The 15,657-nt window shown below is 37.0% G+C and overlaps 1 protein-coding gene across 1 annotated transcript in view; it reads left to right on the forward strand.

The window, feature by feature from the left end:
• Positions 1–14,580, forward strand: part of DNAJC10 (DnaJ heat shock protein family (Hsp40) member C10) — a 36,916-nt gene extending 22,336 nt beyond the window's left edge. Inside the window, exons 16-23 of the mRNA XM_024204022.2 lie at positions 1,409–1,510; positions 2,089–2,244; positions 3,572–3,705; positions 5,910–5,963; positions 6,585–6,732; positions 8,903–9,022; positions 10,435–10,554; positions 11,673–14,580. Coding sequence (XP_024059790.1) covers positions 1,409–1,510; positions 2,089–2,244; positions 3,572–3,705; positions 5,910–5,963; positions 6,585–6,732; positions 8,903–9,022; positions 10,435–10,554; positions 11,673–11,684 — 846 coding nt within the window. The 3' untranslated portion in view covers positions 11,685–14,580. The remainder of the gene's footprint in view (positions 1–1,408; positions 1,511–2,088; positions 2,245–3,571; positions 3,706–5,909; positions 5,964–6,584; positions 6,733–8,902; positions 9,023–10,434; positions 10,555–11,672) is intronic.
• The last annotated feature ends 1,077 nt before the right edge of the window (positions 14,581–15,657 follow it).

Raw genomic sequence — 15,657 nt, forward strand, 5'->3', positions numbered from 1 at the left:
AGGTCTCTTAAAAGAATCTGTAAACTTAAAATGTGTTCTATGATAAGATTAAAGTCTTGTCCGACCTCCTTAGTGGTCAGGAAAGATTTGAATTCCAGTGTTGGGTTATTCCCTTTTGAGAGAGAAATGAATGAGCACAGACTCCGTTACTTGTTCATAATCTATTTACAAAATATACACTGGTCCTATTATTGCTTTGAACATGAAGAGATAAAAACAGCAAGAAGTTTATGCTGATGGAGCACCATTTTCAGAATGCCACAAAGAGTTCAAGTTCCCAGCCAGCCTACAGCTGCTTTGTAATTTGCATTGCTTTTGTCTGCAGTGCAAATCAGGAATTTTGGAGGTCACAAGAAATACAGGACCAGTCCACCTATTTAAGAAGGAGCTTTCCTTTGCATTTTTGCCTTTTTACTTGCTTAGGCCTTTTCTGTATCGGTGCACTGATTGAATTCAACAACTGATTTTTTTTTTTTTTTTTTAATATATAGTCAAACTGGTGGAATCTCCTAACGCAGTGTTTCCCAAACTTGGGACGCCACTTGTTAAGGGAAAGCCCCTGGCGGGCCGGGCCGGTTTGTTTACCTGCTGCGTCTGTAGGTCCGGCCGTTCGCGGCTCCCAGTGGCCGCGGTTTGCTGCTGCAGGCCAATGGGAGCTGCTGGAAGCGGCGCGGGCGTCCCAAGTTTGGGAAACACTGTCCTAACGTATGCACAATTAACCAGGATATTTCTGGTTTTATAGTGAAAAATTTAAAGTCGTAAGATACATGGGGAAATTGGCATAGAATTGAAAGCCTTAAAGATAAAGGAGTTTCCAATGTACACAGATACTGAAGGACTTAAATCATTGAAGAATCTAGCTTTACCGATAGCAAAATTAATGTACAATTATTAGTACAGTACAAGCTGTTTTACCTGAAGGTTGGAGGGGGATACATCTGAAAACTTCAAATAAAGGTTTTTGGTTGGTTGGTTTAGAGAATTAGGAGGAACAGGTCAGAAGACTTAGAAAAGGCTGTAGTTTTGTTCCCTTAACCGTGAGCACAGTGAAAGGAGTGTGGGATGGCTTTTAAACTCCAACAGTACAGCCTCTTAAACAAGCCAGCATCCTTTTCACTATGAATTAGGGTTTGGAGACCGCAGTCCATATTCTTTTCTAGGCCTTCCAAACTCCCATTTATCAAAATCCAACAAATCATAGAAATGTAGGGCTGGAAGGGATCTCGGTAGGTCATCTAGTCCATCCCCCTCACGCTAAGGCAAGATTAAGTATATTATCTAAACGTTTGAGGAGTTGTACTGTGCAAAGCAAATTGGCTAGCAAGAGTATGGATCATTAATGGTCCTTAATGGATTGGCAGCAAACAGGAACATTCTTTGCAATTTGTTTTGTTGTGTTTTTCAATAGCATAACATTAGAGCTTACCCAACAACAGTGGTGTTCAACCAGTCCAGTGTTCATGAATATGAAGGGCATCATTCTGCTGAACAGATCTTGGAGTTTATACAGGTATGTGACTCTCACATTATACACATGCTATTTTGGTGTAAAACATTCCAAGATATATCTTTTTCTAACCAGCTATCCTAGTATCACTACCTGATATTCTTAAAATAAGAAATTGTGGAGGGAGAGGAAGGATGGTCTCCTGAGTGCTAGTCTGGAAATTCAGAGACCTGAGTTCAGTTCCCTGCTCTGCTACACACTTTCTCTGTGACCTTGAGCAAGTCCTTTATGTCTCTATGCCTCAGTTCCCCGCCTGTAAAATGGGGTTAATAACACTTCCCAACTTTATAGGGAGGAGAAATACATTCATTATTGAGAGTGCTCAGAGACTGTGGTACCCAATATATGTACCTAAGATTGCAAGTATTTGTGAAATAAGGTGCAGATCTCTACACTCTCAGTCCATTCTTCAAAGGCTGTTAATTTATAGGATTTTTGAGTTATTGATACTTAAAGACAAACAAGCTTCATTTGTGAGATGAGCATGGTAGTATTATGTAATCAGTTTGTATTTGATAGTACCGCATACAGGATAATGTCATTGTAGGTGAAATGTAAGTCTCATTATTTGTGTATTTTAGGATCTCATGAACCCTTCGGTGGTCTCCTTAACACCAGACACTTTCAGTGCACTAGTTAAACAAAGAAAGCGGAATGAAGTCTGGATGGTTGATTTCTATGCTCCATGGTGTGGGCCTTGCCAGGCTTTAATGCCGGAATGGAAAAGGATGGCCAGGGTAAAGTGGAAATCACATTCTAAGTTTTAAAATGTCCTATTTAATAGAAGTATTAAACTGTTCAATAAATTGACCTGGAGGAGTTACCATAAGTGAAAAAGACTAGTGATTAATATAATGGACAAAATGATAAGTTCCTCCATGGCAGTTTTATGTTGTTCCAACTTTTTTTTTTTTTTTATTAAAGTTCCTGAACATTGCTAATGTCATCCTAAATGCCCATAATCCCACAAATTTTGACCAGCTTTAGAATAACTTTCCTTGAAGTTTGATTAATTCCTTATGTATTGTGAATTACAAGGTGACTAGGTATGTGTGTTTAAAATAAAAAAAAGGTAAAAAGACTCATGTATGTACACTGGATCAGAAATGGTTTTAAGTAACCATAGCCGTTTTCCCCTTCTAACTTCCTTAATGGGAATTATTATAATTATTTGTATTTAAGGTAGCACCTAGAGTCCAATCAGGATCTGATTTCAAATTGATGTCTAAAATATGAATTAAAGGTTATTTAAAAAAAAAAAAAAAAAACTAAAAATATTCTTTTTTGAGGGCTTTTTCAATTCATGTTATTAAATAGTATTTCCAGGATGTTTTAAGTCTGATTTTCAGTGATCTGAACTATACACACTTCAGTATTCAGGTCTGTGTTTACTTTGCATGGCCATTGCTATATGTAGTCATTTGCATAATAGTATTGCAAATCCTTGATTTTTGTGCAATCACATAGCCATTTGGTGCCAGTTAGCAGTGTGTTTAGACAAACCATGACTCTGGACATGAACAGTATAACTTTGATTTTCATGAATAACAGTCAGTTATATGAACGCTTTTCTCCAACCAGGGTGTGGGGGATCCCATAACAAAAGTGATGTCAATTAAGAACAAGTTGACATCCCTTCACATGCCAATGCCTTCAGTGCATTGGAAGTCGCTTTACAGTGCTTAGAGGGACCAAAAAAAGCAATTCAATGCACCATGCTGCAGCTTATGTACTGTACGTACTGTAATTTTGAGATGTCCAATTTTATGAACGTTTTTATTATTATGAATGTCTCGTCTCCAGTTTGTTTATAAAATAGGGGTTCTACTACATGCATAGTATTTCATGTGCAAAGTATGTATGTAATTGCACACACAAAATTACCATTTAAAAAAAGGAAAGGAAAAAAAAAATCAGCCTTTTGCTTTTTACCTGCTGAGTACTCCAGAGGTGAGGACTGCAATAAATGCTGATGTCTAAATTCTGAAGTATTCACCTCTAACAGATTCATATGCCATGAACTAACCTAAATGACTAGAAAGTGCAATATTTTTTCTTTTTCAGTTGTTAAATGGATTAATCACTGTTGGCAGTATGGATTGTCAAAAATATTTTTCTTTCTGTCACCAAGAAAATGTACAAGGATATCCTGAAATAAGACTCTTTCCTCAAAAATCAAATACAGGTCATCATTACTAGTAAGTAAATAACTGTTTACATTTGGAAAATATTTCATGGTTTGTATTTCAAGAGTTATGCTATCTTCAAAATGTATTAAGGAGGGTCTGGTAGGGAAAATAGTATCTTTCAGATGGTAAGTCAAAGCCATTGGAAACTCATAAGTGTTTACAAGTACTGTATGAATGATTTTATTCTCACACATTGAGATTTTCAGTTTTATAATACTAAAATAGTGCAAGAAATTAATTCAGTTTATCTAAATAATTGTTTGGGGTTCCTATGTTTTATTATTCAGTTTGCCAGAGGTTTTCATGAGCAGCGTATTCATTAGTAACATAAAAATGAATTACATAACTTCAAACAATTAGTCCTTTGCCATGTCAGTGGCTAAATATGTAGTTAAGACAGAACAGTGCCATAGATCCTTAAATTTTCCAGTCCTTTGTCTTCTGCAGAAAATATCAATAACTCTGACTCACTGTGCATACTTTAGTGCAGGGGTCGGCAACCTTTCAGAAGTGGTGTGCTGAGTCTTCCTTTATTCACTCTAATTTAAGGTTTCGCATGCCAGTAATACATTTTAACCTTTTTAGAAGGTCTCTTTCTATAAGTCTATAATATATAACTAAACTATTGTTGTATGTAAAGCAAAGAAGATTTTTAAAATGTTTAAAGAAGCTTCATTTAAAAATTAAATTAAAATGGTGAGCCCCCCAGACCGGTGGCCAGGACCTGGGCAATGAGTGTGCCACTGAAAATCAGCTCGCGTGCCGCCTTCGGCCTGCGTGCCACAGGTTGCCTACCCCTGCTTTAGTGCAACCTGACCTTTAAAAACAGATCAGTATGGGTGTAGATATTATATATAAATAACCTTCTTTGGCATGTGTCTGATATCAACATTATAGAACTTTTGATCTCACATGTCCAGTGAGCCCATTCACCATACCATTTCTTTGGGACAATGACAGAAAAATGCTTAATAGTGAAAAAACTACTGCTATGGAAAGTGAAATCTGACCATTTAAAAACAAATTTTGTAATCTCCGATTCTTTATGATACATGATAGCTTTGTAACATCAAACATTTTACATTTCTGACCGCGGCACCTCAGAGGAAATGGAATGTTGAAGAAAGAGATTAAACTGAATTGGGAAAGACTAATGATTATTTATACAATTGAAGGATTCCAGCCAACGCTCATTGATAGTAAATTATGTAGACTGTATTGAGGGCTGCCTAATAGGCTGCTGAAGCTTTGACTGTTGGACTGCCTTTGATGAAAGTTGATTTTATTCTTCTTCTTTTATATAAATCTCTCCCAAAGCACTAAAATTCCCCAGAAGAGGTATTTTATTTTCCTTTTTTGGGGAAAAAAAATTCTATCTTTAATAATGTCAGATTTTGCAGGAAGCAGGATTTTGTAATTAAGAAATATGTTAAAATATACTCTGGGGATAAATAGTGCCCCTGGAAAGAAATGCCACTAAGAACTGTTGGATTAGATTTGACTATGAATTTATATTTTTGTGAAATAAACTCTCGCACAGCCTAGGATTATTAGTTTCACTAATTTGTGTGAAAATTCCATTGAGCAAACAATCGCCTACAGTATTTACAGTTCAAATAATACATCTTTGGGCTACTAACTAGCTTGTTTTCATAGTCTAAGCTGAGAGAAATGCAGAAGCTAATAGAATGAAAAGTAAAATTAATTGAAAATATTTCCATTGTAATAATAAAATGTTCTCTGTAATATAGGTTCAAATTGTTTTTGTTTTTTTTACTTAATTGTGTTTTCCACTTGATCATGTGGTTTTTTTTGTCCCACTTATATTAGATGTAGCAAATTTAATCTGGAAATGTTACCAAAGACACAATGCTCACAAGCCTTTTTAGCTGACAAAGTCAATTTGACTGAAGTACTAAATTTACCTTACTCTCCTTTAATTTAACATAACATAAGATCAATCTTTCCTTCTCTTCATGTTCCAGTACTTTACAAAGTGTATCATTGACTTGTATTATTCAGATTTGAAATTAATAGCTTTTTCAATATCTAAATTATGGTAGAAATATATTCTAAAATGTATGTATTCAAATGAATTTTACACCAACCTTTGTGAATAGGTTGTCCTGGGTTCAGATTTAACACCGCTACAAAGTCTTTCAACCTATTCAAGCTATTGTATAATTAGTATTTTCTTGTGTGTTCTCTCATAGTAGTTACAATGGTTGGCACAGGGATTCGTATTCGTTAAGAAGCTGGGCACTTGGGTGAGTTGTTACATTAAAATTTGTTCACAAGCTAACCCAATGGTTGTGTCTAGGAGAAGCTAGCACCCAGATGCCATGGAAACAAAGCATTAGAAATGCCTATATAGATGAATATGTTGCTTCACAAAACAGATGCAGGAATTTCTGTACTCTGTTGGCTCAAGCCTTAAAAGCATTATTTAAAGAAGGTATTCTTAGCTTCCTACAACAGTGAAGGTAGCGTCACGTTCCTGAACCCACAGTTAATATAAAGCATTATTGTAGTCTCGGAACACAGCTCTTTGACTTCCCAGATTCAGACTAAATACCAAGTTCAAGTTTTCTGAAGAAAGGAAGAAGATATTTCTATTGATGAGAAAAGACCATTCATATTGAATGGACACATGTCTGCCCTCCCCACACTCAAATTAGACAACATCCTCAGTTTTTGGTTCAAGGAGGGATGAGATAATGCTTAGATGCCTATACCTCATGTAAACTAAAGGGCCTTTCAACATAATAGTCTTACGGTGTTTATCTACATTTCATTATAGCTGTTCCCTAATTTCTGGTAGTGTAACTGGAATTTTAAATATATTTAAGGTTTTTAATTTTATTATAAATGTTTTTCCCTCTCCTCAGATATTTACCTCAAGTATCTGTAGATCTGACACCTCAGAGCTTCACAGAAAAAGTTTTGCATGGAAAAGATCATTGGGTCATTGATTTTTATGCTCCTTGGTGTGGCCCTTGCCAAAATTTTGCTCCAGAATTTGAGGTGCTAGCTAGGGTAAGTTTTTAACCTATTGACACCAAGCAGTTAGTTTGCTTCTGATAAGTAATAATAATACCTACTTCTTATATAGCTTTTCATCAGTAGACTTAGTAGCAGTTCTATATGCCGCTGCCATGAAGTAAAATGTTTATTTCAAAACTATAAAAAACTTAGGGCATGTCTACACAGTGAGTTACCAGGCAGCAAGCCGTGGTGTGAATCTACAGTGCACCAACTTCCCGCACAGTAATTCATTATGTGGACAAGCCTTTTATTTCCTCCTCTGTTTATTTCCTCAGCACCATTAGATACTTGCATATGTGATTGGAGAGAAGTTCTTCTCTAAACTTAGAAAAATCACATCCCTCTTCCCTGTAACGGAAGGGAACCATAATTTCTGTAATTTTTAAGTAATAATAATCGATAATACAAGAACTAGGGGTCACCAAATGAAATTAATAGGCAGCAGGTTTAAAACAAATACAAGGAAGTTCTTCTTCACGCAGCGCACAGTCAACTTGTGGAACTCCTTACCTGAGGAGGTTATGAAAGCTAGGACTATAACAGCGTTTAAAAGAGAACTGGATAAATTCATAGTGGTTAAGTCCATTAATGGCTATTAGCCAGGATGGGTAAGGAATGGTGTCCCTAGCCTCTGTTTGTCAGAGGATGGAGATGGATGGCAGGAGAGAGATCACTTGATCATTGCCTGTTGGTCCACTCCCTCTGGGGCACCTGGCATTGGCCACTGTCGGTAGACAGGATACTGGGCTAGATGGACCTTTGGTCTGACCCGGTACAGCCGTTCTTATGTTATGTTATGTTCTTAAGTGTTTATTTACTTTAAATACTTAGAAATTATGGTCCCCTTCCTTTACAGGGAAGAGGGACATGTGATTTTTAAATAGACTTGCCAATTGTACTTGTCACCACAGTATCTAAGTGTTTCATGTACATTAATGAGTTTATCCTCATTACCTCTGTGAGATAGGCAAGTATCTTATTTTATAGATCGGAATCTGTGGCACAGACAGATTCAGGGACTTGTCCAAGGTCAAAACAAAGAACAAAATCCAGGTCTCTGTTCAGTGATTTTGCATTCCTTTGGTATATAAGAAAGACGTCCCAGTAGTTCATGTCTTCAGAGGGAGACAAATTGGTGACAGCTATGTCTAACTGAGCTCCAAAAGACAGACACAAATTTGAAAGTTGTAGGGATGAGATTCTGTGCTACACCTTTCAAAAGGAGCAGCACAGAACTTGCAGACCAAGGCTAAGGAGAGGCTAAAGTGGCAAATGCTGGACTGCTGTAGGAGATGCAGCAACTCCAGCATAATTTCAACAGTTCTGGGGTGTCTGACTAATTTACAGTAATCTCCTGGGGCTGCCCTATGGGCCGCAGCACTATGGACATACTATGGATACACCTCTCCCATATCCCTGGCACACATTCCCCTGCATTGGGGCTTATTAAGGGGTTGTCTCTTCACTTCTAGCGGTACTAGTCATTGCTGTAGATTCAGCTGAGGAAGTAGTATCTAGAGGAGAGGTGGAGGTTATTCCTATGGTAGAGGTGGCTGCAGGAGTGGTTTCAGGTTGTGAAGTGCCACAGAAAGCAGGCTTTATGGATGTTTTTATGTGTCTACAACTCTCATCCTAGATCTTTCCATTTGAAAAGTGTTATTCGGGCCTCTGTTAGTTTACGGTTTTTCTTCTTTCGGTCTGAATAAAGATTTTGCTTTTTATTTTCACTCTGTTTAGTACAGTTTTCAAATCTGTTAAATCACACCTCACCCCTTGTACAGCCATGCGGAAGCCTACACCACCACATTCTCATTCATATTTTTAACATTCTAGGTAGATTAAAGCTTGCACGGGTACATTTACACAAACTGAAAATTACACCCCTACTTGCAATGTAGATATACCCTAAGTCTCACTGAAAATCAAGGGAATTTAGGCTTCCAGGTGCCTACATTAATTTTAAAACTGGGACTTCAAGCATCTTTTTAAAATTTTACCCTTTATCTGCACTTGGTAGAATGAATGGACATATTCTATACCATCCTTCTTTGTTGAGTGTTTTTCCTACCATTCCAATTTACAAAAAGTTGTCCGAGTCATGTGGAAATTTTGAAGTTTGCTTATTCTAATGGGGTTTCTAGTAAACAATTTTCTTTTTTAGACTGTAAAAGGAAAAGTAAAAGCTGGAAAAGTTGACTGTCAAGCTTATGCTCAGACTTGTCAGACGGCTGGCATCAGAGCCTACCCTACTGTTAAATTTTATCCCTACCAAGGAGCAAAGGTAAATATTAGTTTAAATATGGTTCATGCAATGGGGACACATGAGGGGAAGTACTGCTGCTTAACTGGTCTAGCTCCACTACTGTTTAAGATTGTATTGTGCTTAATTTTGTACTGGAAATTAAATGTCGAAGTGTATTATAGTTCTTATTTTGGATTCTATCAACATTAGATAGATTAGGTTAGGGAATCAAAGGAAATGGAACACTAAAAATTGATGCTTTTTTAATGATACTTGGAATTTCTGTAGCAGGAAAACACTAGTCATTGTGTCTGATGGGAAAGGAAGCTGCTATCTAAACAAATTGATAATGCAAAGTAAGGAAAAATTGTAGAGCTAAGTGGGCACCAGATTTTTCATTTAGTGAGAAATGTCACAAGTTTTTGCTCCTAAATGGAACAAAAGGAACAAATTTCAAAATTTCCTGCCAAACAAAATTTAAAACATTTTTGATCCAGTTGAAAATGCTTTGCTTCAATAAAACAGAACATTTCATTGAGCTTGATTTTTATTTTGTGTTATATAAATAGTGAAACAAAATTGTGTCAAAACAGAAAATTGAAACGTTCTGTTTTGAGATGATCGAAATATTTTTTCAAATTTTCTTTCCAAACAAACTTCTGTCAAAAGTGACATTTCCACCAAAGATCATTCTTTTAACAAATTGGCATTTTTCAACAGGGAAAAAAAAAAAAAAAAAAAAGGCTTTCCATCACAAAGTTTCCAACCATCTCTAGAAAATTGCCTTTTTCATTAGAAATCATTGGATGTTATTTAACTTCCAAGCTATTGAATGGCAAGATCTATAATAATTTGTTTTCTTTAAGAAAAAGTGTTACTTTTCAATACTTTCTAATGACAAAACTGATTCTTTCAAATTTTACTTTGCAAACAGCCTCTATTGGGCAATATTAAGAGCATGATTCTGCAAGTCCTAACCCCGGAAACTAGTCTGTACTCACATAGTAATCCCATTCACTTCTATGGGATTTCTCTCTGAATGAGAGTTTGTTACCTACATTCAATAAATCTCTTACTGCAGGGTTGATCTGACAAAATGATAGATAATAAAAATTTGAATACATATTTTAGAATGTGAGTAAATATTTTATATGCATATCAAAAGTATTATAGCTAAGCATTAGAATTTTCCTTAATGTGCATGTTTTACACACACTGGAACTCTGTAGTAATTATTACTGAGGGAGTTGACATTTTATGAAGCACAAATTTAAATTCCTCTTTCTCGCTCTAAAGGGTGATATTCACCCCATTTGGGAGTTTGAGCACTGCCTAGGGCCTTGCAATTGTTTCCAGAATGGGTGTGAATTTCACCCAGCAGTCACCAGATCCATTTCTCTTCAGTAGAGAAGGCATGAAGTGATAATGTACTCTTCTCCCTGTTTTTAAAGAAAAATATTCTTGGAGAGCATATAGACAGCAGAGATGCAAAGGGCATAGCTGATCTTCTGACTGAAAGATTATCCGTCATTAAAAATAAAGGAAAGAGAAAAAAATCTTCTAGAAACAAGGTAGGAAACTTGTGGCCTTTGTGAAGACATGTATTAATGTAAAGAATGGCTATTTAAATAATCTTGATACATTTTATGGACATAAAGATGAAAGGCTATTTTTATATGCAGTCTTGGTCTAGTTACAGTATTTACTGAGTCAGCTTTTCTGCTTGTGTGGATGGGCACAGAACCAGTTACTTCATCCTCCCTGAGGCTATTTTTGCACCATTCCTGCCAAAGTTTAATTCAATATAAAAGGGACCGTCCCAAGGGACCATTCATTAGCTGGGGTTAGTTGGAAAACTGTGTGCTGTAGCCATGCCCCTTATACTGGGTATGCCTACTCTGCGACGTAATCCCTGGTTTAGTAGAACTAGAGTTAGCAGACCCTGGGTTTGTTAACCTAGGGCTTGAGCATCTACACTTATTTGTAAACCTAGATTAGAAATTGTTGAATCCTGGGTCCCAGCCTGGGGCTCCAGTATCTACACTGCATTTTTTGAGCCTGAGTCCAACCACTCATATCCCAGACTTCTTAGCACCTTCCCAAAATGTGGCCTCTCTAGCCCTTTGCTAGTGGTGCAGTGAGGGAAAACTTGATTGTCCACCAGACTTGACTGTCCAGAGGACAAGGAAAGTCAGCCCATGGTATTCTGGGATATTTTTGGCAGGCTTCCAGACCACAAGTCCAGTGGGGCTGTGTCTACACTGCAAAGCAATAGGGCTTGAACACTGGATTCCAGCTTCACTCAGGATCAGACCTTCCACCCCCATGGGGTCCTGGGACCATAAGTCAATGTGATTTGTTTGTAGGTGGAAAGTGGGGGGGCGGAATTAGGCTTGAGCCTGAGTTTGAATCCTGGGCTTACACTGGAGGGTAGACTTACCTTGAGCCTGGCAGGCAAGGGGACATAGGTACCGAGACATATTAGCCCAAGACTAGTATTTCTGTGTTTCAGCAGGAAGGAGATAGTAAATTATTAAATGTCAAAATCTGAGTTTGCTAAGTGTTTGTCCAGCCAAGTTACGGTGTTAAAGAGCTAGTGCAAGAAAATGTAAAATTACTGGTGTGAAGAAAAAAATGGAGTATCAGTGCTTTTGGATTGTAATTTTGTTAATTTTATTATTATTACCAGGATGAACTCTGATATTGAAGATGATAAATTTCAGAGTATACCGAAGCTGTGACAAATAGAAGGCACCATGATGAAAATATAAGTTAGACTAATTTCATGATTGGAAAAACAGAAATGAACCTTAGCTTGAATTCAGGGACACCTAGGCTTGTCCACATGAATTCTAGGGAGTTGCTCTATTTGTTGTGGAGGGATTCCAAGAATTTGGGAATAGGCTGTGCCTGCCCTACTTGCTGATTAGGAGACACAAACTTCAAGGGCTTAGACAATAGTGGGGGCTATCTGGTTTTCATCTACCCGCTGGTATTCCATCTCTTGTGTGGAGTGTGTAGGAAATGTGCATTCAACCTGTGGACTAGTGTGCAATCAAGCCAGCCAAATTTGTATTTTCACACAGCAGAGTGCACTATCCCTTCCTGAACACTGAGGAATTGTCTGACATCATTGTGAAGGAAAAGTAATCTTATCTCATGACGGAAGTTTAGTTTTGGGTTTTTAATTTTGTAGCAATTCACCAAGCAACCAGTAGTTGGATAGGTTTATAGAATCAACAGATCACCTTCCTTGTAGAATATTGCTGTATCTTACCAAATGAGGTGACAAAAGTTTTGAAGAGCTGTCTTTTTTTAATTCATCTCACCACATTAGGATTTCAAAACTCAATGTTTAACTCAAATACAAATGTGTTATACCACTGAAGTATCCTGTACCGAATTCTCAGCTTGTTTCATAGTAAAGTTTTCCAGTTTATCTTTAACTCAGATGAATACGTGGACCACATCTTTTAACTTGTTTTGGTATAACCACTGTCAAACCCTATGCTCCCAGCCACCCTTGAAAATCTTCATCATGAAATATGGACCTGGTCCACAGTGCATATTTCCCCTTTTTGTACAAGTGCCTTCTGAATTTTGACTATTTCATAATGGACATTTAACATTGTTCATGTAGACACTGAGGTCATTCTTTGAGGTTATGTTTTTTAAAAATTGTGTATGCGACAAAGGATTCTATATGCACCATTTGCACTTAGCAACGTTTAAATCGTTTTACATTTTTGTTTTACTGGAGTCCACAAAAACTGTCTACTGTGAGTCAGACTTCTTTGAAAGATCACTGTATCTTTGAAATGATTTACTCTTTAATAAAATATAGATTAGCTATTGCCAGATGAGCTTTTCTCCCCGTTTCCACCCACCCAGCTTTGGCACAATTGAACCTACTGCAGTTACCATAATGATGAGTACATCAGAAATTCCTAGAGGTCCTGTCCTCACTGAGTAATTTATATTATAAATTAGAGTGTGAGACACATGAAAACAAAAAGTGACTCTAGCCAACCTGAGGCACCCAAACTCAAATACTTTTACCCTATGTTTACAGTTACTTATATTGCTTGCAGGATATTTAATATATATTACCAGTCATAGACACCCCCCCCCCCCAAAAAAAGGTAATACATCTGCTGCTTTTATCAAGGAGATCCTTCCACACTCAGGAAAGTGTTAAAATTGATGTGACTTTAAAACAGTCAAACTCTTTTGTCTTGGTCAGTGCCTGTTTAACCGCAACCTCATTTCTCACGTTCCATCACTTTCTACCTTTCCTCCAGGGGATGATGTCATAGTTATACATTCTTGGATAATACTTTTGGAAATTCATTCCAGCAGAAATACAACCACTAACAGAGGTGTTTGGACAGTCTTCCTTGACTTGCAATTAATAGTTATAGAAATTCTAGGACAATAAGTATGAAGAATTCACAGCATTCTTCTTGATTAAAGTAATAGGAGCATAAGAACCTACTAGCTTAGTTGGACTGTAGCCCTTCTAACACTTAGGTTTTTCTTAAATGAACATACAGATTCAATAATATCCCCTCCCATCTTAGTCCTTCCAAACTTGTATTGATAATACGGAAATAGGACACTGTTGTGCCCATCAGAAATGTCCAGTTCACAGAATACCAGTATTTGGCAGCCCAAGAAGTCTATAGATATGAGACCTCACCTTGTAGAAGAGAAGAAATACAAAATGGGCTACGAGGAGGGAATTTTGTCCAAGTAAAGTTAAAAAAATGGTTTAAGATTTAATTTGATGTGAAGGAGCTTGTGTAGAAGTCTGTAGTCTGGAAAGATTCTTGCCATGTTCCACACCTCTGAAATAGCATAATTTCAAGACATGAAATGAAAAAAGTTATATTGTATAAAGAGTATTTTAAATTTTTAGAGATTTGGTATTGAAGTTTTTTCTTCTACCCTCCAATACATCTCCTTATGCTTATGGTTAGAAAAATTACTATAGGATGCTGTATGTTTTCAAAGACTTTTGCAAGATTTTATTTGCCAACTGCTTTGTCCACCAATTCTTACGGTCACAAAGCCTAGACTTAATTTCTAGCTGTGCAAAACACTATTCTTACATTATTTTACTTCTTTTTTAAGGTACATTTACTTTGTTGCTAATATCACAGGTATGATTTTATGCTAGTAATCTGTAATTTAATCAATAGTTTAAATGCACTGTCCAGGACACCTGCAATAGCAAGATCACTAAATAAGAAGATCCTGATTCTGCAAGCTGTAGGATAAATTGCACGATATTGGTCCTCAAAGTAGCGCCAGGGAAGTGTCAGTACCAGTCGCTCTGCTGTCAGAGTAAAAAATAAATGGAGATGCTGAAGAACTCCTCTAAAACAATGGAAACATGGAAAAATTTTCCATAGAGAATTAAACTGACAATTTGAAATACCACATGGTCTCGAATACAGAAAAAGCAGGCATTTCAAAATAAACTGTGTGTAACTGCTGTTTTGATATTTTAAAGTAGTGTTTACATTAAAAACATTCTTCAAAATAACATACCTAATAGCCTGTTTGTATATGCAATAAACTAACTGGAAGATAAATCATGATTCGTATATAAACTGGATGCTCTGATTTAAGAAGTGATGTTCAATGGTTCCTTATTTCCTCTCCTCTGAAGAAACAAACGATAAAGCTTGAATCTTATCCATCCCCACCAGCAACATTATTCCACCAACACCATAGCATTCTCCCTTCTCTGTGGAAATGTTAGGACACCCAGCCCTGATGATTCTTCAGCTGTTTCCTCTCTAAACAACATTCAACACCCCTTCTCCCACTCTCAATCCACCACTCATGCTCCGCAGGATGGAGAAATACCTGGGGTGCAAAGGATTTCTTTGGCTGGTGTCCATGGAATGTCTCACAGCCACGCCAGAGCACAACGTGAGCACTCTCCAGGGCTTCAGCTGCTGAAGACACTCAGGGTATTAAGTCAACAATGTCAAGCCAGCCAAATTTCTGCTGTGTAATGTGAAACTAATATAGCTGGGCTTCTTCCCTCCCCTGCCCCACATGGAAGTGGATGTGCATGGAACAAAGGTTATCCAGCATGTAGTGCAAGGGTGAGACATATGTAAGACTTGCATGAGTTGTCCTGACAGATTTGGAGGTTTTGGAAATGGGCCTTTGGCTCTTTGAATTATGTTTGCTTTAATCAGGATAGGGGTTTACCACAGTTAGGGCCACAGAGCTAGTTAGCTGCAGAAAAGTAAACTGTCATCTCTGACTAATCGGACAAACTTGTCAGCCATGTTTTGTCCTTGAATCTTTACTGCTGATCTGATGTATAAAGCAAGAAGGATCACAGGTTGATTTCAGGCATCTTAGTAGCACATCTGGTTGAAAGACTTGGTTTTGACTGCTAAACAGAACAAGTTTAATACGGATATCCAAACTGTAACCTTAAGTTTGTTTTCTAACATAAGCACATTTCAAGTTCGATTAATTTTAGAAGCACTATATTTTTCAGTAGTTGTAAAATCAACCATAATTTATAATAAAATCTAAAACATCTTTATGTTTCAGAGTTTGGAGATTGGGAGGGGGAGTTAATTTTCTGCTCAAACCATTTGAAAAAAACAAAACAAACAAACAAAAAAAACAACCATACTTTGCCT

This window comes from Terrapene carolina, unplaced genomic scaffold, assembly GCF_002925995.2.
Source record: "Terrapene carolina triunguis isolate 2854851 unplaced genomic scaffold, T_m_triunguis-2.0 Scaffold62, whole genome shotgun sequence".
Lineage (NCBI taxonomy): Eukaryota > Metazoa > Chordata > Testudines > Emydidae > Terrapene > Terrapene triunguis.